The 23,433-nt window shown below is 35.3% G+C and overlaps 1 protein-coding gene across 1 annotated transcript in view; it reads left to right on the plus strand.

Moving 5' to 3' along the window:
* The window catches only part of LOC150107426 (ran GTPase-activating protein 1-like), a 295,507-nt gene that overhangs the window by 221,862 nt on the left and 50,212 nt on the right, over positions 1 to 23,433 (plus strand). Inside the window, exons 11-13 of the mRNA XM_090391286.1 lie at positions 3,291 to 3,386; positions 14,249 to 14,290; positions 17,045 to 17,105. Of these exons, the coding sequence (XP_090247412.1) occupies positions 3,291 to 3,386; positions 14,249 to 14,290; positions 17,045 to 17,105 (199 nt within the window). The remainder of the gene's footprint in view (positions 1 to 3,290; positions 3,387 to 14,248; positions 14,291 to 17,044; positions 17,106 to 23,433) is intronic.

A 23,433-nucleotide genomic window follows, 5' to 3' on the forward strand; every position in this document is an offset into this window, starting at 1 on the left:
TTTGTGTGTGGGTTTAACACCAAAAAAGGTTGAGCTATGATAAAGGTTTGATTTAACATATTTATCATATCAGACCTTTATCATATTTGATATTTATTATATCTAATTCTCTCAGCATTCAAAGTGCATTCTGGTAATGCACTCCACTCATCCACAACATCATATGAATTACTGAAAATTATATTAATTTTAGAGATAACAAATTTTAAATGAAATAACTAAAAAAAAGTTATTATTACAACGGCTAAAGGATGAAATGATCCTCATTAGATTACTCTTCCTTTTACTCAACTACGTACAACAATGTTTACATTTCTAACTAGAAATGTAAACATTCTCTTTTAAAAATAGTGAATCATCTCTGGAGGGAATTTAGCTGAGAAGATTGAAATAGCTGTATTATACTGTGTAATTTATGTACTAAGATACTACAAAACTAACTTACAATATCTACTTTATTGAATATATATAAATATATATATAGGGTTGGGATTGAGGCTACATTGTGATTGGTCAGAGAATTTAGCACTCGTGTAAAATTGATGATTTTTTCTGTGTTTTTTCCCTTAGAAAATTGGTATTTTATAGTGTATTAGTGTAGATTTTAGTGTTTTATAACATATTTTTGCTAAGGTATTTCTATAATAAGCATTTAAAATGGTGCCAAAAATGCACAAGAAATGTAATGCTAAGAAGAGCAGCGAAGTCAGGAATGAGGAAGATGTTGAAATGAATTAACCTCCAAAATTGGGAAGTTATAGCAAATTACTGGAGAGATAACACAGGAATTACAGAAAGTTGAGAGGCATTTAAATGAATATAGGTAGGAAAAGAAAACTAAGCCACAGAAACAAGAAACAACAAAGCATGGAATCAGGTAAGTCAATAAGTAACAGAAATCAGGTAAGTAACGTTGTTTGTAAAAAAAGAAGGATGTTATTTGGTATGGTGACTATCATAAATCATGCTGTTGTCGAGCGCGTTATAACTTTAAGTTTTTCCAGAGCAAAAATTAAAAATATAACGCAAGCAATTCAGAAACAGAAAAGAAAAGTAAATGAGATCATAATTGTAGTAGGTACTAACGACTTAACTAGCAATAAGTTCAGCATGAGAGAGAACGTGTAAGGGGTGTTAGAAGAGGCAAGAGTGAGAAAGTGAAAATATTAAGTATATTACCTTGGCATTATAATAAAAATGAATTAAGAAGAAGGACTATGATGGCAAATGATTCGCTGCGTATGCTGTGTAGAAGGAATGTATGTGTATTTTTGGATGTGTGGAGTGAATTTGAGGGAAGATTGGATTTGTATAAGAGGGATGGCCTACACCTGAATGCGTTTGGTATCAAAAGTCTTGAAAAACTAATAATTGATATTAGACCTAACACAGAGACTCAGGGAAACTAATTTATAATGGGAGGAATGGTGAGAATATGAGTGTAAGAGCGACAATGTTATATAATTATGCTAATAATGAGAATGGGCGTTATCATGGAAATGATTTCGACTTTGTGTTTGGCTGGTTCAAGCCCATCAAACGTGTGCAAAAACATTTACATGTATCAGGCACTAGAGATCAGTCTTCCAACTGTGTCATGTAGGAAAAGATATACATAAGAACATGTAGGTAGATTGTGTCCGTACACAAATGCCAGGAGTATCAGAAACAAAGGGGTAGAGTTTGTTGCTTTGGTCAGTATGTTGGGACTTCATATTGTAGGCATTAGTGAGACCCGGCTATTAGAATCAGACATACTAACTGATATTAAGTGTAAAGAGTACAGTATTTTTAGGAAGGATTGATAGGAGAGGAGGAGATGTGCTGCTAATGATATCGGATGACTTGAATCCAGTTGGTGTTGAGACCTATGATTGTAGCGTCAGAGGGCATTTCAGTTAAAGGGGGGTAACTATTCTGCCTCAAGTTTGTGACAGTGATGATGTGATACTCACTTGGGAAGTGACTAAGTTTATAAATGTTCCATTCAGAAACGGTTACATGCTGAACTACAAAACAGGAAACTATGACCAACTGTGAAGAGTATACTAAGTTCAGTGGAATGGGATCGGTTGATGGATGGGAAGAATATTGACAGTGCATGGAAAGCATTTCAAAAATACTTGGATGCAATATCAGAATGTGTCCCTAGAGTTGGAAGAATAAATAGAGTAGGAATCAAATGGATGTTTAATCTTATTAAGCAAGAAATTTGTAAGAAAAGGACGATGTGGAAGGAATACCGTTTGCATAAGGATGATGTCCGTTATGAATGTTATAAGTAGCAAGCTAGAATAGCCGCAACTGTTGTACATAAAGCAAAGTTTGAGTATGAAAAGAAACTGGCTTTGTGTGCTAAAGACAACCCACAAGAATGAATATTATTATTATTTGACACTGCCAGGGAGTCCAAGGACTCATCGAGGGAGGACACCTGCTCTACAGTTCCTTTTCCACTATTCAATCACCATCTGATCGCAAGTACACCAACGCCATCTACTGCCCATCACCGCCACTGGTATTTCCACAGACAATCACAAACATCCATGCCTACGGTGGGATTCGAACCTGCAGCCTTTTGGCTGAAGTGCAGATACACTATCCACTTGGCCAACCATGCCGGCATATGAAAGAAAAACTCTTCTAAATACAGATGACATAAGGGTGATAGATGCAGAAGAGATTGTTCAACTAATGAGTGCCCATTTTGTTAAAAGCTATCATCCTGGTGTATGCAACATTGAGCCCACTGCTACCTCTTCACTGTATGAAGAAAACTCTAGTATATGAGGATGTGGTATTAGAGCTGTTGCGCAAACTGAATAAGAATTCAGCAATAGGGACTGATGGGATATCAGCACTGGTGCTAAAAGAGCGTTCAGCTGAACTGGCCATTCCTTTGACCAGGCTATATAATATGAGTCTCAGAACAGGAAAGATTCTGCAGAAATGGAAAGAATTTATGGTAATTCCATTGCACAAGAGTGGTGCAAAGACCAGGAGTTGGGAGGGGGGGGGGTTAGACAGGGAAATGTCATTTCACCTGAATTATTTACAACAGCCCTAAAGAGATTTTTAAAAATCTGGATTGGAAAAATCAGTATGTGTAATGTAATTACTAACAATCTTTTTTTTTTCTTATTTATTAAACAGCCATTGTATCGATGATGAATATTAATAATTATTGTATGTATAATATTGTATAAGTAAGTAAATATAAAACCAGAAGATATTTTCAGTTCATATAGTCAGTATTTTTGATAGTAATTACAATTTTTTTATTTGTCTAGATAATTTCTGCTTCAGACTTCCTGTCAAATCCAACATATGATAATTTTCTTAAGCTTGATGGGAATAGAGCTTCTCTTCTATTGACAGAATTAGGTGTAAGTGTTATTTACTTATAGTATATGCTATTGAACAAATCACTGCATAAAGCCTGTAATACTTTTTTTTTTTTTTTTGATCCTGTCCATTCTCTAAATCAACTGTTGCGACCAGAGAGTGTTTTTTTTTTTTTAAGTCTACTTTTAGTCACCAGTAAGCAGGAGGTAGTTGTAGTGGTCTCATACTGATAATTTAGATCTAAATATCGCCAAAAGACATTCACAAACTCCATGCATTCGGTGGGATTTAAACCCATGGCCTCTCAGCCACACTTAGCCAACTGAGTGTGGCTGAGAAATGTTTTGCCAAAAAATAACAGTTTGTAATTTATTTCAGTCCATAATCTTGCAGTTTGCCACAGTGAATTCACAACCGTTATCCTCAGCCTACAGTGTGTAAATCTATTCCAGTCATGCAGATTATGTAGAATGTGGCTATTTTTGCCTCACACAAAAATTTTCTGCCAGTTTTCATTGTCTTTGTATTTTTTGTTGGTGATTTTCATAGCAAATTTATTATATTAGTCAGGGAATCAGATTTCACTTCAAACCATCATCTGTAACCCCCAATTCTAATTGCTGACTTGCATCTTAAATATAGACTAGGTATTGTTCTATATAATGCTTCCTTTTCTCTTTGCACCATGTCATATACTTTTTCCAGATGTACAAAATTTAAGTACAGTTCCTTGTTATATTTCTACAATTTCTCAACTGTTTGTTGTAAAATGAAAATCTACTCATGACTTATATTTTGCCTGAACCTAGCTGGTGCTTCTCCAAGTTTCTCTTCCACAGTTTCTCAACATCATCTCAGATACTTGCATACTCAGTACAGAAATTCCTCTGTAATTCTCACATTCAGTTCTATTTCTTTTATAGATTGTACTATGAGCTTTACTCCAATCATCTTGAATTGGATCCCCCAGGTGATCTGAATTATGCAGTGTAGCCACAGTAAAACTTTTCTGCCTCCATATTTGAGCATTTTTAGTCAAATATCGTCTACACCAGCTGCCTTTCCACATTTAGATTTTTGATGACTTTTTCTACCTCAAATAATTATATGTACTCCTGTATTTTAGGTGTATTCTTCTTGACTACTTTATACCACTGTTTCATTCAGTAACCTTTTAAAGTAATTGCTTCATATGGTTTTCATGTCATCCTATATCATCTCTGATTCCTTTCATCTATTTTTAAATATTTTCAGTATCCTCCAACATTTTTCCATATTCTTGATATTTATCTTCTGTATACTTACCAAAATCTTCTCGTGACCTTTGTTTAGCTTCTTTGTTTAACAATCCATTGCGCCTCTAACATACCCTACATAGGTGAAACAGGTTGTATTATCCCAAAAACAAAAAGAACATAAATGACATGTCAAGTATCCTCATCACATAAAAGCAAGTGTTTCTGACCACACACTTGAAACATGCCACTGAATTGACTGGAAAGCAGCTTTCTTTACAGGGGACAAAAACGTAGTAAGAATGTAAGTTCAAGGAAGCCTGTAAAGTGCTTATCGACCAACCAACCAACTAAATCTCAACAGAAATTATGGCCTGAACCTCCCAAGGATCTGAGTGTTTCAGGCTACCCTCAGCGAAGACCGATAGAAAAGAAATTTAATTGGATAACAACACAGTAACTCTCAAGCAGCTAACAGAAATTAAAAGTAACAAGACTTTAAGAAACAAATAACTGTTGGTGTAGTGTTTACTAAGATAATTATGTTTTAATGTATTTTATTATTATTATTATCTTTAATTTTTTAAACTTCCATTTTATTTATTTATTTAATTATGATCACCAGAGGGCAGGCTATGGTTGATCAAGCAATTATTCTCAGCCCATTGTAGTATGTAGCTTGTAATCCATTGTATACATGTATGTTCCTGAAGATGACTTTGTTATCAAGGTCAGAACGCTGAATTTTATTTTAATTTTAATTAAAATGACTTTGTTATCAAGGTCAGAATGCTGAATTTTATTTTAATTTTAATTAAAGTAAGTTCTTTAAAACAGTAGTGTGTCTCCATAATTATTCATAATGATTATGTGACACTGACTTGTGTTGATGGCTGTAATATGCTTCTTGAACAGGCCAGTCTAAGCCCTGAATGTGGTTCTGATTATTCTGTGTGATAACCAAAGTATGAGATGTATTATGAGGCATAAACATATAAGGATTTTGGAGTGGAGTCACTGCAAGAAAAAAGTGGTAACATTTCAGAGACCCCTTCTACATATTGGGGTTTTGGTCCTAATTCATCCCACCTTAACCAGGTGGGGGTTTGACTTCAGCCTACTAGATGAGGCAAATACCTGAGAGAGAGAGAGAGAGAGAGAGAGAAGGCAGACTCTCACTGTATAAGATGAAAAAAAATAGTAAAATAGAAGAGATTCATCCCTAGTCCTCTAATACTCTAATAGCATTGGGGGGGGGGGCAAGAGGAAAAGAAGCAAAGAAAGAAAGAAGAGTAGAGACCGATCTACAAATGATAATATAACAGATGTATATTACACAAAGTAAGGCATAGTCCAGCATCAGGCACCTTGGGCTTTCCACTCCCACATTCACTAAAGTGAGCCCTTAAGGAGAAATATCTACATGGGTAAGGAAAAATGAAACATATTCTATTATCATTGATACTTGAGTTCCTGAAATGTGGACTCTAATACCTTCAGTGAACATTGAAGTGATAGTAAATTATATCATCTCCAGAGTAGTCATTCTTGATGGCATTCCTCCAATTGTCCTGAAGGTTTGTGCACCAGAATTGACTCTTATCCTGTGTCACCTGTATATACTCTCTTACTGCACTGGTATCTGTCCCACAGCTTGGAAATTGACCTATGTTAATCCCATTCCCAAGAAGACAAATCACTGCCATCAAACTACTGCCCTATCTCACTGACCTGTCTAAAGTAATGGAGAGAATTATCAATTCTCAACTCCTACTTTGAAGGCATCCAGCAAATAAATGACCCCATTATGGATTCCGTCACTGCCGATCAGCAGGAGATCTACTCACATATATCATCCATCTCTGGACAAATTCCATGGAGAAGTTTGGTGAATTTCAAATGGTTGCACTTGATATCTCCGAAGCTTTTGACTGGATCAGGCACAAAGGCCTACTAAGCAAACTCCTGTCATTTAGTCAATCCCAATACTAATGCAATTGGATTGCCAGCTTTCTGACTGGATGCACACCATGTGTGATGGATGGTTTCTTATCGTCTCACCATTCAACTAATGCCAGGTTTCCACAAGATTCTGTTCTCTCGCCAACCCTTTTCCTTCTAAACATCAATGATCTACTTCAGTTAACCTCCAATCCAATACACAGTTTTGCAGATGATAGCACATTGCATTCCTTCCCCAGTATTACATTTGACAACACTCAAATTTACAGACAAGATAAAATTTCTCCTTTTGGAATCACCCTGACATCAAGCTCTCCTGGCATAAGCACATCACAACCGTTACTTCCTCAGCTTCCAAAAAAAAACTTCACCTCTGAACATCTGTTAGCCTTATACAAATCGCAGACCTGCCTGGCTATTGAATACTCCGCTCACATTTGGGGTAGGGCCCCCCCCCCTCCCACTAAGAGCTCCCTCAAAATGTTTGACTCAGTACAGAGGAAGGCAATTAGATTGATTAATAACCCATCTCTTACTAACCCATTGTACCCACTTTCACACAGGCATTTGGTTTCTGCAATATATGTATTGTATAAATATTTCCATGGCAGATGTTCACATGAAACAGCAATAATTCCTCCACTCAGTAAGCCGTTGGAACACATGCAGCTGCCACCTAACATTCCTTCACAGTATACCTCAAAATCCACAGAACAAGTTTTTTCCCCCTCCTCCTTCATCTCTGCTTCTACTGTACTGTGGAACAGTCTTCCCCCTTATGTGTTTCCCAAGGAATATAATATACAGGCTTTAAAATCAAATGGAAACAAGTTTCTTCTTTCCCAATCCACTACTCACACACAGTACTACTGCACTATTGGTTGATTAACCAACCTCTCGTGTATGAGCTGAACATTAAAAAAATAATAATAAATAAAATTTCATTATCATAGGGGTTGATTTCTTGAGAGTTTTTAAGCAAAAAAAAATTATATTTATATGTGTCTTATTTCTAATGGAGATAAGGCCATTGTTAGAATAAAAAAATTAAAAGAAAAAAAAAGTTAAATATGTCTTTTAGAATTAAAAGTTATAAATTGTTTTAATATCATCCTGAAACATAATCTTTTAAGTTAGAAAATCAATGCTTTTGAAAACAATTAACATAAATAAAACCTATTTAGTTGTTCAAAATGTCTTTCTGTGTGCAGTAATGCTTTCAGCATTTATCTATATAAGCATCCAACATTCTTCTTATCATTTAATCTTTTACATGCACACTTCTATTTGATTTCACACAACAATCTAAAGGGGATGAGGGTTAGAAGATTTTACTAGCCAAGAATTAGGACCCTCCAGACTAATCTAGTGGCTGGGATAGGGATCATTCATAAAATTTGAAACCTGTTTTAAAAGAATGCATATGTTATTGTGCCAATTAAGGGACATCCTGATAGCTCATTTTGTGTGTGTGTGTGTATGTATGTGTGCAAGCATGCACTCATGCACACACATACACACACACGCAAAAGGTATGTTTTCTGACTGAGACAATCACTGAACACGTAATGAGATTAATCGTTTTCTCAACAAGTATGTGTGTGTGTGTGTATCATACATTTACAAGAAACTTGTGTTTAAAATTTGTTTCATCTGTTGCAGGAAAATTTTCACCATCCCATAAATACTCATTACAAGTATTATTCACTTCAAGTATTGCTTCATCAGTGAATAAAGTATACCCTGTACACACTCTTCAAGTTTCTCTACTTGTAAATGGGATGAATGTACACTGTTTTGTTTAGCACCTTCTAATAATCATTTTAAGAAGTTGGCATGTGCTGAGTTTTTGTTCCAGAAGACTGTGTTATACTGCTTATAGCATTTTATTTTTGGCTTGGTGATTAATGTCACATTCATATACAACACCAAATAATCCAGCTTCCTATAGATCAGCATACATCAGTTTAAACTTGTCAGTCAGAGACAATATGGTCATGAAATCACCTTTAGTATTCCAATAGCAGCAGGTCTCTCATTGCTGTTACCTTTATCTTACCTATACCTCTTCATTCCATGGAGAGCTTAGGGCCTCAGCAGAATCAGATCTACATCTGATTCTGTTCTAGGCTTCCTTCACATGTCCAGCCTTCTTCAGCTCTTGTTTTGTTCCTCTTCACCAGGACATCTTTGATCTACCTCTGTTTCTCTTCCATTGGGGTGGGAAGTTCCATTTTAGTGTCTGTTTAACCTTGTATTTTTCTAGTTTTGTTAGGACATGACCTGTTCATCTCCATTTTCTTCTATTAATATTGTACATTATTAGTTTTGTTTAGTTTTTTTTTTTCCCTTAATTCTTTATTGGGTATTTTCTGTGAACATTTTTTATGCAAAACTCTTTAAGAATACTTTTGGATATAGGCCTTTGTATGTTGTAATTATACAAAGGCCTATATATTTGTAATAAAGGCCTCTTTGACCTTTATTTACAAATATTTGTAATTTATTTTTATTTATTTTTGTTGTTAACCAGGTTACTTATCCTTAGAATAAAGCATTTGAAATTTGTATTAAATAGTCTGATTTTATTTTTTTAAGCTTCTTTCCTTTGATTTCCCACAGTTCTGTTAACTGAGTGCTTTTTGTGCCCTCTGTATCCTAGATTTTATTCTTCTTCTGCTTGTTTATTTGTTTATTATTAGCCTTAGGTAATTAAAGATTTCTGCTGTTTCTGGAGTTTTGTCATCCAATATTATATTCTCCTTTTTTTGCTTCCTGTTTATTTTCATTATCTTTGTCTTTTATGCATTTTTAAGCCAACTATCAATACCTTGTCATTTAGTTTTATCATTTCATGTATGTTGTTGTTGTGTATGTGATAGTGAACATATGTCATCTGCAAAATCTAAAACAAATTGATCTCTTAGGTTCCAGTGTATTCCTTTTGTATTTTCCATCACATTTCTCTTAACCCAATCTAAAACAATTATTGTTGGGGAGAGTATACAACCCTCTCTGACTCCTGTTTTAATTTCGAACATTTCTGAAAGATCTCCATTACAGATAAGTTGTATTTTACATTTTTCATAGTTTTTTTTTTTAGTTAAATTAATAATTTTACATGCATAGTATGCCATAATGAGATATTAATTTGAAGACATTAATGAGAAGGGGGTACTAGCATTGTCCCTAGTAGCAGCTGCCATACATGTGTTGCTCAGATAATCATTATTTTTTAGTAGATGTTAGCAATATTGTTAAATATAATTTGTAATATTTTGTTTATTTTCTTCATTATGGTACTGATGCATATGAGAAAAATGGCAACTAAGACATCGATGTTGACTGATATCAACGTGCAGGATGTATTGTGTGTTTAATGTATTCATTGCCGAGAGTGAATGGTTTGTGGCATGAGAGGAGCAAGAATGGAGAGAATATTTGTTGAAAATGTTTTGTTAGCAAGTATAAGAAATGCGAGTTGTGTCAGGAGTGAAAGAATGAAGTGACTGATATTATGGATATAAGACAGGTGTTGTGGAGAATGTAGCAGAAGCTGTGAATAATAGTGCATGAAATACGAATGCGAGTTTGAAGGAAGTGGTTGAAAGTAATAGCGTGGATGATGAGATACCAGCACAGAAAGAAATTACATGCTTACCTGGACTCCTTCACAAGACAAAACATGAGCTTGAGCAACTATAGAAACAATTGCTGTGGTACAGAAGGATGGAGAATGAAAGAAAGCATTAATGGGAAAAGCTTAAAAGCACAAGAAACTGGAAGAAAAGAGATAATATTGTTTGGGGATTTGATGATAAGAGGTATATATACTTAAAGAGAAAGTGACGAAAGCGTGTTTTCCAGGTGTGAAGATGAGTTTATTGTTTTGGCAGGCACAGATGATTTGGAATGTGAGTAATATGCAATGAGAGAAGATATGAAAGAGTTGTTACAAGAAGCAAAAATGAATAAGAAAGTAAAGATCATGAATCTGCTGCCTCAGTATGATAAGACAGAATTGAGAAGAAGGGCCATTATTACCAATGATAAAGATTGTACAGGGGAAATAGTGTGCAGCTTTATAGATGCATGGAGTGAATTTAATGGGCGTAAGGACCTGTATATGCTTGACGGACTGCATTTAAATGGTTTTGGAGTTAGGTACTTGGAGAAAGTGTTTTCCCAAACCAGGGAAACTAGAGATATTAGGGGTGGAAGCACTCAATGTGTCTAGCCACCCCAGGACAAATGAGGATGAATGCAGGAATGACTATGTGGAAATAGCCATCCCTGGGATAGATAAGTATGAGTGTAGGAATGATTGTGAAGAGCAGTTCAGTGTCCCAGATTTCAAATCCGAATGGGCAGGTAATGACATTATGTAAGGGTAGCTGTGGGCCCAAGGGTATGTTGAAATGCATCTACACGAATGCCCAAAGTATCAGAAATAAAGGAGAGGAGTTTTTAGCATTGGTCAGCTTAACTTGGCCAAAAATTATTGGCATCAGCGAGACCTGGTTGTCAGAGAAAGATGTAGTTACAGGGATAGAATGTCATGGATATTGTATTTTCATAGAGGTAGAAGAAATAGGACAGGAGGAGTATTATTAATGCTAGCCAAAGAACTTAAACCAACAAAAATAGAAGCTAAGGAAGATTGTAGATCTGATGGCAATGTGTGAGATAGGACAAATAGGACAAAATATGTTGTTGGTTGCTTCTATAGGCCTGTGGGTCTAGAGAAGATGTTGACAACATGTATAACAGATTAGCACAATAAGTGCAGGCCAAGCAATTATAATGGGAGACTTCAACTATGGTGATATTGATTGGAAGGAGGAAAGGGCATATGGCAAAATGGATATGGAATTTATACAGTTACTAAGGGATAATTACTTGAAACAGTATGTGATGGAAGAGACCAGGAGTTTGAGGGTCTTGGATCTGCTAAATAGCATCAGAAGATCTGTCTATAACTGCAGTAGCAACTCTACCTCCGATTGGGGAAAGTGACCATGCAATCTTGTCCTGGGAGGTTGCTCAACATATGAAAATTTTAGTCAAGAAAGGTTTATATGGAACTACAAAAGCTGGTGATTATGACAAACTTAGGAGGCAACTTGAAGTAGTCTCATGGCATAAGGACTACATGGAATGAATGTCATTAGTTCATGAGAAGTGGTCAAGGATTGGTTGAGTGAAGCGGTATCAGATTGCATACCCAGAGTCAGGAGGATAAACTGAATAGGGATCAAGTGGATGATTAGCAATATAAAGCGATCAAGTGGATGATACTGATATATCATGGATGAGTATCGCACACCTACCACACCCAGAATATTTGCCCCTGGTATCCATTCCCCATGTCTAACTCAGTGGTAACATTATTACAGAATGTGAGAAAGGTGCTCAAATGACTTTTCCTTAGTAAACCTTCTGTTCATTGCAAAGTATGGATTCTCTGTCAACCCAGTTCTGTATACAAGCTCTTATGAACTTTTCCAAAATTTTCACCGCCACTCTAGAAATACTGATAATTCAATTGCACCACCCTTGTGTAATTGGTTTACCATACATTCTTTCCATTCCTGTAGAATCTTCCCTGTTCTGAGACTCAAATTAATAGCCTGGTAAAAGGAATAACCAGTTCAGCTGAACACTCTTTTAGCATCCATGTTGATATCCCATCAGTTTATATAGCAGAATTCTTATTGAGTTTGTGCAACAGCTCTGGTACTTCCTCCCCATACATGAGTTTCATCATACAGTGAAGAGGTAGTGGTGGTGAGTTCAATGTTGCATATACCAAGTTGATAGCTTTTAGAAAAATGGCTACTTATTAGTTGAATAGCCACTTCTGCATCAGTCATATGCATACCATCTGCATTCAATAGAGTTATTCTTTCAAATTCATTATTTCTTTTACTTGCAGCATAATGATAGAATGTTTTTTGAGTTGTCTTTAAATTGCGGAGCCAGTTTCTTTTCATACTCACACTTAACTTTCTGTACAACACTTGTAACTCTTCTTGCCTGTTGTTTTTAATTATCACAACTTTTATCATCCTTATGCACATAGTATTCCTTCCACATCATTTTTTTCTTACAAATCTCTTGCTTAATGAATACCTGCTTCATTAAATTTCACAGTCATCTAGCTAAAATTGCTACAGAACTAGTACAATATTTAAGGCATTAATAGAAAACCTTTGCTTATGTTAAAGTTTTTTTTTTTACACATACATCCATTTCACTCCTACTCTATTTATTCTTTGAACTCTAGGGACACATTCTGATATCATTTAAGTATTTTTCTAAACACTTCCCATGCACTCTCTACATACTCCTCAGGTGGTCATAATTTCATGCTTTGTAGTTCAGCATTTAACATTTTCTCCATAGAACATTCATGAACTTAACCACTTCCCAAGTGAGCACTATATGTTCACTGTCACCAACTGGAGGCAGAATAGTTACATCTTTAACTAAAATCCCCTCTGACACTATAATCAACTCTAACACTCTTTGACCACCAGATCCTTCTGTTACATGCTGCTTGAGAAAGTTGTTTTGCAACAGCTTATTAAATTCAGTTCCATTCTTCTCATGTGATTTCACAACTATCCAGTCAATGTTCAGATAATTAAATTCCTCCATTATGATTACTCTTTTTGCACCCATCGTAATTATTTGGTAATGCATTTCTTCGTCACTAGCAACTGATCCACTAGGTTTGCAAGAACATCCTACTATGTGTTTGATCTTGTTAGACTCCACCTCATACCAGATGACTTCAAACTCACTGCTACATGAAAAACTCTTACTAGTATTGCAGTCATAGGTCTCAGCTCTAACTGGATTTAAGTCATCTGATATCATTAGCATCATGCCCCCTCCTCTCCTATCCATTCTTCAAATATTGTACCTTTTGCACTTAATACCATTTAGCATATCTGCTTCTGACAGCTGGGTCTCAGTAAGGCCTACAATATGAAGTCCTAATATATTAGCCAAGGCAACAACTCTATGCCTTTGTTTCTGATACTCTTAGCATTTGTGTATACACATAAGTTACCTACATGCTTTTTTTGTATACTCTTGTCTGTGGTCTGCCTGACAATTCGACATCGTGCAGATCTCTGTTCTTATCTAGTTCCTTACTTATGCAGACATCTTTATACGTGATTGATAGGTCCAAACCAGACAAACATAGAATCATTCTCTCTCATCATAATCATTTCCGTAATAATAACCATTCCTACATTAACATAGATACCTAACATTGTCGCTCTTACATACAGACTGTCATGATTCCTCCCATCATAGTGATATTCAGTTTCCCTGATAACAGTTTCATATTCACTTAGAATTTTGTTTATTTAAACTGTAGCTTAGTTCAAAGTATAGTAGTTATATTTAAAACATATCCCAGACTAATAATTCTGCCAACATAAAACATTGTGAAATACCTGCTTCATTAAATTTCACAGTCATCTAGCTAAAATTGCTACAGAACTAGTACAATATTTAAGGCATTAATAGAAAACCTTTGCTTATGTTAAAGTTTTTTTTTTTACACATCAGAATTGCTGTGAATATTAATATTTAATGAAAATGTTTTAAAGCTTGTTAATGCTTTAAAATTTAATGTCACTTCTTATAATACTAATAATATAAAAATAATAATTTGTTTTCTCTTTTAGGAGAAACCCACTTTAGAACAATATATAGAAGTCTTCTTTAAGGTAACTGTTTAACATTTAAATTTCTGTAATTTCATATTCAGTTTATTTTCTTAAAATTGTATTTTATTTAAACTGTAGCCTACTTCAGATTGCTGTGAATATTAATATTTAGTGAGAATGTTTTAAAGCATGTTAATGCTTTAAAATTTATTTTTTCTATGTTCATTAAATAGACATTCTATCTTTAAAATAAGGGATGTAAGAATGTTTGTTCCATAAACTTTAAAAAAAAATAAAAAGAAGCCCTTTTTTGTTTTTTTTTTAACTATCATTCCAGTCTTTTTCAGTTTATAAAAATAATGGCAGTTGGGAAACATTTAATTTTTTGTGATTTTTTACTTATTCTAAATAACTTTGTGAAAATGCTGTCAGCCATATTGACAGTGAAACATGTTGAAGAAATACATCTAGTGTTATGTCTATGAGTTAAAACCTGGTTATTTATTAAGTTAATAATATATTTTTAAAAATGGTTTAACATATGCAAAGGAAATTAGAATTTATTTACAATAATGCCTGTATATTTCAATTACTATGACATGATAAATTGCTTCCACTATCCTTGCCTGGTGTCTGTTAAGTACCCTGTTCATGTTGACTTGGTATTTTGGACAAAATGACCATTCTGCTAAGATCAGAATTGAAAGAACACCAAGATTCCATCAGATTTATAGAATCAGAGGGTTCAGGCCTTGCTTCTCAGATACTAGTACATTATGAACAACAGCTTTGGATTATTGTTTCCCACAGCAAAATACTGTTTTTCAGTGTGGCTTAATAGTGCTTACACCTCACTGATTGATGTCCATCTCAATCAAGCCTTGAGATTTATTTCTGGAACAATAAGATCAACACTGGCTTACCATCATCCAACACTTAGTAATGTTTCTTTTCTTCTGTTATTAAGAAAAGGGCTTTAGGTAACCTATAGAATAAAATGATTGAGAACAGTGATTTGCCCATACACAGACATCTCCTACACAGCTTCTCAGAGACTGAAATCTTGACAGCCTACCTGGAGAACTGCTTTGCAAATATTGCATGAAGCTTTTTGTATCACAGCACCTTGTAAACTATACTGGCAGAAAACACCTCTAACTTTCATGTAACTATTTCTGATCCAAATGCTAGAGTAAGAGATTTTGGCCTTTCATATTATCTGTGGTCAACACTTAACCAGATCAGGACAGGACATAGGAAATACAAACAAATGCTTCAAAAAATGGAAATGGACTGATATCCATACTGTGATTGTTACAATGTAGCCCAGACCATTAACCATGTTGTTAGTGACTGCCCTGTGTTCTCTTATCCTGGAACTTATACGGACTTTTTTTAATGTTAATCCTCAAGCTTTATTGTGGATCCTGAATCTGACCATTAAACTATGTTGCCTTTTCTGTTTTATATAACCCTTCCACTTGTTTATTCCCTTATTACTTTCTATATGTACATCATTTGCTAAATAAATAAATGACAAAAGTTTGAATTTTTAAACTGATATCCTCACTTTGAACATTGCAGTGAGGATATCAGTTTAAAAATTCATGCAATGTTTGAACAAAGCGACTTTAAATGTGTTCAAAGAGATATTCAGTGATATTGTTTCTAATTTGTATCATAAATTCACTAAATAATTATAATAGTTCAAGTCATGCAAACAGAATTTTTTCTAGTGTTATTTATTTATTTATGTTGGGCCCATAGACTAGACGTTGGTGGTCAACCTATAGTATGTTAGACTGTGTATAGGAAGAGGGTTGGGAAATGAAGAACTTGTTCACATTGGATTTGAAGGCTTGTGCATTGTATTCCTTGGGAAACATGTGAGATGAGGGCTGTTCCAGAACATAGGAGCAGTAGGGATGAAGGAAGAGAAACTTGTTCTATGAGTATGGAGTTTGACTGTGAAAGGGTGTTGGGTGGTTACTGCACATGTTGCAATGGATTTGGTAAAGAGAGGAGGAATAATTGCTAATGATAGTTTTGATGAACATTTAGCATGGAAATATTTATAGAAGATGCATGCAGTTCAACCTAAGGAATAGATTTGGATGAGTAAATAAACAATTATTGTTATGCGAAAAGCAAATAATAATAATTGCATACTTTATGCTATTTATCATTTTACAAAAAATGATGCCTTATAAAATCAGCATTTATAGACAGAAGGAAGGAAAAGGTTATTTGCTTTGTATATCACATTATATATTAATTATTATTATTGCTAGACCATTTACATGACACAGAGAAAAATGAAAACAGAGAACAGAATAGCCCTGAAAATCTGAGAAAACTTTACAGGACTATTCGAGGCTATTCCTCAAACCTACCTCAGCCCTGCTTCAACAAATTTGGGTGCATTCATCCTAAGTTCTTCAGCCTAAAGGCCAGCCTACCCAATTTAGCCGACTAGGGTGTGCTGTTTAGGACTCTAGGTCTGATTTTCATCACTTTTCTTCAGCTTCATTTGCCCAGTGTTAAGATATGTGCTTGTGTGCACATATCTTTGTATTTTGTGATCCCTGATGATGGCAATGTGACTTTGCCAAAATATAGGCAATTTTTAAAAGAAAAATCATAGTTATGAGTAACCAGCATATAAGCCTACTAACAGAATTAAATGTTAAAAGTAATCAAATACTTACAGTGAAATACTGATTTTTTACCAAATGCAGTTACTTTATCTCTGTTACAGTTTCTCTTTATTGTAAGCAATAACTGTTTTTTTTTTTTTTTTTTTTTCCTTTGAAGGTAGCAAGAATTGTTAAACCTGACAATTCAACTATAAATACAGTGGCTTTTGAGTGTGCTGGTATGTATTATATTTATTCTTTTTTGATAAAAACCATGTTTCTCTACGAGTAATAATTTTAGTTATTATTTTTATTTAATTTATTCTATTATTAATATTATTTTAAAGATTGATTTCAAGACCTTTTTATTCAGAATGCATATGAACAGATTAACTAAATTGTCTTGAAATTTGTACATATGGACTCTGAATTAAAAGATGATGAAATGAATCTTTAAAATCATCATAGTAATAATAGAATAGTTAAAATTCCAAAATACATAAAAATCAGCTCACTGAAATAGTTTTTTACTGCCAAACATAAATATACATATAATATAATGTCATGTCATCTTCCTTATACCCTCTTTTACCTTGCGGTGTCGAGGGTCCATTGCTCATCGGACCTCACTCCATTTACAGGATAAGGTGGTCAGCCTTATGCCCCGGTGTATCCCATGGCCTGTAGTGTTGAGTTCTCAAGGCCAGTTTGCCTGCTTTGCGGGATGAAAAACCCCAGAATAAACTGGGGGAAAAACCCTGCTGTCCACACCCAAGACTGGCTAACTTGGCTATGGCAGAGGAAGATCCTTCAGCTCCTCACGTCACCGACGGGAATCGAACCTAGGACACTCCTTCCCCAGGCATATGGTTGCGAAGCGCATAGCCACTAGGCTAACCGTGCAGACTATATAATATAATATAGACAGATAAGATTATAAGAATGATGAATAATCTTTGCTTCAGAAATGGTAAAAGATGCACTTATGCCTTGACATGTTAAATGCTGGAATGGTTATTTCTGTATTTAATGTGATATTTTTGTTTGTATAAAAATTATACAGATTACTTAGAAAAGAAAGAGGAGTAAAAGTTATATATCTATTAATTATTAAAAATATTTCTTTGCTGTTGACAATATTATTAGCATTGAGGAGGTGTTTTCTTTACTATATTTATTGGAGTCTTTGAACTAATCTTAGAATTCACTTATCAACAGCAATTTTTTTTTTTTTTTTGACAAAATCAGTATTCAATCAAAGCAAGAGAATGTGCTTTGCCAAACATATAAATTGCAGTAATAGACTTATCAGTGATCATCATATGGTTTGTATTTTATTATTGTTTGTAGATGTGTGTGTGTGAGGGGGGGGGGGGGGCGCGGAGTAGTTCATTCTTATTTGAATACTTCCGTTTCCTGAAACATAAACGTATTATTCATAAAAATGAAGACCTGTTTTAGAGTGTGGTGCATTTCCTCATTTTATATTCTTATTGCTTTTAATTTAATTTTTTTTTTTTTTATGACAACTATAAGGACAAAGTTATTTTGTTTTTTTTTTCCTCCATAAGAGCCTCTTCTACTATAAGTGGTAGACTGAGGTTAGATAATCCACATCCTGCTCTAGAGACCAAACAGTATTTTTTCAAGACACTCAGCCATTCAGGCTGGCAGGAATTAAAAAGAAAGAGAATGTATACATTTGTTGAGTTCCAATTTTAAGAGGATTTTTCTGTCAACTTCATCTTGGTTGGCAGAGTGGATTTAGATCTCATGCCAGACAGTTTTTACCACTTGGTATGAAACCACCACCATGTTTACTGGTTGCCTGAAGTAGCTTGTTTTAAAGTATCATATTTACTGTCTGCAGTAAACACCAAAACCCTACTGTCCACACCCAAGACTGGCTAACTTGGCTATGGCTGAGGAAGATCCTTCAGCTCCAACAGGAATCGAATCTAGGGCACTCCTTCCCCAGGCATATGGTTGCAAAGCATACAGCCACTAGGCTAACCACACGGACTTGGTAATAATACTAACATTTTAATTACTAAAATAAAGAGCTAAAAGGCTTCAGTTTGACGATGCGAAATTATAAGTCATGTGGATATTAGATCCAGCATTATTTCAAAGCTGAATGTAGAAACTATGAAAGCGTTTCGTAAGGTAAGTTGACCAGAGAGCTTATGGGAATACACTCCGGCATTCACGAGTTGCCTTAGTATGGACTGCTTAGAAGACATAGGTGCATCTGTATATATTTCTCTTACAAAAAAATACGTTTCTCATATTTCAAGTTCCATAGTACTGAACAAGAGTTTTTGCTCTCTTAAGGTTTTTACTTGATCTCTGAGGAGACCCAACCAGTTTGAAACAGCTGTCAGGTCAGTGACACCTTATCAAAATGGACTGATAAAAGGTGAATATATAGATGCTTAGGCGGCACCTGTGTCTTCTGAGGCTAAGGATTTGGAGATAATGGTTGACAGACAGTTGAAGTTTAGCTGGCATATTGCAAAAGTTGGTAAAATAGCACAATGGATTACTTGGAAGCTGAAAAACATGCTAACAAATTAAGATAGGGAGGTTATTAACCCTCATTATATGTCTATGATTCAACCACATCTTGTTGTGGTTGAATCATACTGTGCACAGATTTGGTCATCTGGTTTTCTTGAGGAGGTGGAGAGTGAATTCAGAGGTGAGTGACCAAGCTGGTGACAGGTCTGTGGAATGCTCCCTAAGATGATAGCTGAAAGTTTGTGGGTTGCAAAATTTCATTGATAGGCAGAAAAGAAGGGACACAATAGAAACTTATGAGTTATTAAAGTGATTCTGTGAGAATGACACAAAAGAAATTTTTCAATGCATGATGAATAGATAGAGAACTCAGGATTGCCCTTGGAAATTGTGTAAGAGTGTGGACTAGATTTTATGCATGGAAGGTTGAACGAGTGGAATGTGGAGTCAGAATTAGTTGTGAGTGCCATGACAGTGAATGAGTTTAAGGCGATGCGCCTTAAACTCATTAACTTGTTTTTGTTTTTCCTCATTTTCTTAAACTCATAAACTTGTTTTTGTTTTGTGTATATTTCATATACAAAACAAAAAAGTTTTGTGTATATGAAAGTTAGTGTAATTGCCTCCCAAGACTCCATCGAGATGCCCATATAATAATAATAATAATAAAATGAATCAGGGTATGATTTGGACATATCTAAATATGCTTTGCATCAGAGGAATACATAATAAACTCAGTCTGTTTAGAGGTCTTATGCAGAGATTGCTGAATATCTCATTTCTTGAAATTATTATGATATCTCATTTGAAAATTAGATGTTATAAATCAAGTGCAGAGCAAACTGCTTTTGCTATGAATGAAAGGATGGCATACTTTCATTACTCTGGGTACAAAACAGAGGATTGAAATGAAAAGTGGGCTCCTCATTATTACTTCATATTCTTTAAAGTTAATTTGACTTGATGGATTTAGGAAAAGGCAGGCCTCATAGGCCTCATTTTCTTCAGAAGCCAAAATTAAGAAATTATGTTTGTTGGACTTCATGTTAGGAAAGTATTAAAAAATGAAGAATTAAAAAAATGAACCTTGTTAAAGTAACTAGAAACCTGAAAATTATTAAGAGAGAGGTCTGAGAGAAACATTGATGTTGTAAATTATAAAGAACTAGTTATAACAAAATATCATAAGATGAGAACTTAGGACTTCATGATAATGGAGTGTCAGCACCAGGAAAATGCAATCCTGGATTCTAATATGATGGCAGACTACTATAGGTTTCTCTAAAAAGAGATGTGAATGTGCTTACAAGAGAAAACAAAGTAACTTATAAACATAAACATATTTAAATCTGTATGTGTTGAAATATACAAGTGCTTGAATTTTAGCCTGTTTATAGTCATTTACCAAAATACCACTTTTTTTTTTTTTTAAATTTTCTCTAAACTTATGTTTCACCACATTTGCAGTAAACAGCCCTGTTGTTCAAAAAAAAAAAAAAAAATTCTGTGTTTTAAAATACATAGACATTATCATCTGTTGATTTGAATTACAAAATCCTTGTGTGTGTGTGTGTAATTAATAAATGTATGCATTAGTATATGCTGAAATATAGTCATTTAGTAGTTACATGTTGGTGAAGGGATAACTGGGATTTATTCATTGTAATTATAAAGTTACATGTAAATACAGTTGATTAATTTAATTAAGACTGATTAAACTACAGATAACTAGTCTTAAACAACAGTGAAATGGAAAATGGAATCTCTACATGTATGCAGTTGTGTGAGGCAGCAACTAAAAAAAAAACTGCTACTAGGATGAAATGAAATTTATATGCATGTGATATGTGGTCTACTTCTTCTCCTCTCTTCCATCATCTATGTGGATGATGAGGCCGAATGAACTGTTTCCACTTCTGTCTGTCCCTGGAGAGTCCGAACAATTCTGTCAGTTTGGTGTCACTTGTTGCAATTTGATTTTCAGATCCTCTTTTATTTTGTCTATCCATCTAATTCTGGGTCGCCCTTTGTATCTTTTACCTTCCATCGTTGTATTCAGAGCTTTAGATGGTAACTTTCTTCCCATTCTGGTCACATGGCCAAACAATCGGAGTCTTCTTTCTTGGATTTTGTCTACTATTGTTATTTCTTTTTTTAATCGTTTTCTAATGTTGTTGTTTCTTAGTCTATCCAGCAGAGATACTCCAAGTAATCTTCTTAGCCAACCCATTTCAGTAGTTATGTTGGAGGTTTAATGGATTTTTTACAACACTCAAAAAGAATTAAAATAGAATTTAATACTTCCTATATTTCGTCCTAGTCACTAGGACATCTACGGGGATTACAAAGACAATTAATGTAACATGCACACAAAAACTTACAATACTAAGCCCAACCACGTGGGTGACAATACAGTCCTATCTAGGTGGAGCGCCCTCTAAGGGCAGTTGTAGGTGGCCTGGAATGTAAGGTGGGACCTCTGGTGATGACTATTTCCCAAATCTCCGGAAGCTTAATGCAACCGTATTTGTAGATTTGGTTGGTTTTTGAGAGCTGCTGCTGCTTCTAAGAAAAGTCTCTCTTTCTTGAATTTGCTGTGGTGGAGCATGGCAGTTTTCTTCCATGATACTCTGTGGGTGGTGTCCAAAACGTGGTCAGCCAAGCCTGAATGGCCATAGTTGTGTTTAACGATGTACGACTTGTGTTCCTCCAGGCGGATGGATGCTGATCTGCCTGTCTGTCCAAAGTACGCAAGCTTACAGGAACAGGGTACTTTGTAAACTCCAGGCAGAGAGAGAGGAGGGAGCTGATCTTTTGTAGAACGGATAAGGGTAGCCAGTTTGCGGTAGGGCTTATATGCTGTGTGTAGGTTATACTTTTTTAGTATCTTGGCTATTTTTTCCGAAGTGCCACGGATGTAGGGTATGGTGATGGCATTTTTGAATTCTTGTTGAAGAGAGGGACGGGGAATGGGGGAGGAATTTATTATTTTTTTGATGCTGTGTTCGCTGTAGCCATTGGAGAGGAAAGTTCTGTGTATGTGGTTAAGCTCAGTAGTGAGGGCGGTTCCACTGGAACAAAGATTGTGGGCTCTCTTGGTAAGGGTTTTAATGATGCCATATTGTTGTGAGGGGTGGTGGTGGGAGAGTTTGTGAATGTATCTGCCTTTGTGTGTGGGTTTTCTGTATACAGTGAAGGCAAGTGTATCATTAGGCAGGCGCGTGACTAAGGTGTCTAGGAAGGGTAAACAATTGTTCTTTTCCTTTTCCATAGTAAACTGGATTCTTGGATGTAGGCTATTGAGATGACCAAGGAAGGAATCTAACGTGTCTGGGCCATGAGGCCAAATAGAGAACACATCATCTACATATCTAAGCCAGATAGACGGTTTGAGTGGGGCTGAGTCTATGGCTCGTTTTTCGAAATCTTCCATATAGAAATTGGCAAGGGGGGGTGAGAGGGGGGAGCCCATGGCAGTTCCCTCTATCTGCTTGTAGATTTTGTTATTCCAAGCGAAATACCCAGAGTTGATGGCAAAGGAAAAGAGATCTAAGATGTCAGAGGGAAAAACGTTTTCTAAGAGAGATAAAGTGTCAGTTAAGGGAATATTGGTAAACAAGGAGGAGATATCAAAGCTTACTAATATGTCTGTATTATTCAAGGTTAAATTTTCTGTGAGGGCTTTAAAGTGGGTCGAGTTTTTTATATAGGAAGCTGAATTTCCGGTGAGGGGGGACAGAGAGTTGGCCAGCTGTTTAGACAGTCTGTAACAAGGTGCATTGGTGGCATCTACTATAGGCCTGAGTGGGGAATTAGGTTTGTGGATTTTTGGTAAACCGTATATTCGGGGGGGACGGGAGCGGAAAGGTTTAAGTTTTTTTGTGACGTCGGGGGGGCCAGGAGGTTACTTTTTTAAGTAAGATTTTTAATTTCTTAACTTGCGTTTTTGTGGGGTCGTGTTCTAGCGGGATGTAGGTAGCGCGATTGCGGAGGATAATGTTCATTTTACGATTGTATTCGCTGGTATTAAGGACAACTGTGGCATTA

The sequence above is a fragment of the Typopeltis vanoorti genome, chromosome 4 (genome assembly GCF_054136105.1).
Source record: "Typopeltis vanoorti isolate ZY-2024b chromosome 4, IOZ_Tvanoo_1.0, whole genome shotgun sequence".
NCBI lineage: Eukaryota > Metazoa > Arthropoda > Arachnida > Uropygi > Thelyphonidae > Typopeltis > Typopeltis vanoorti.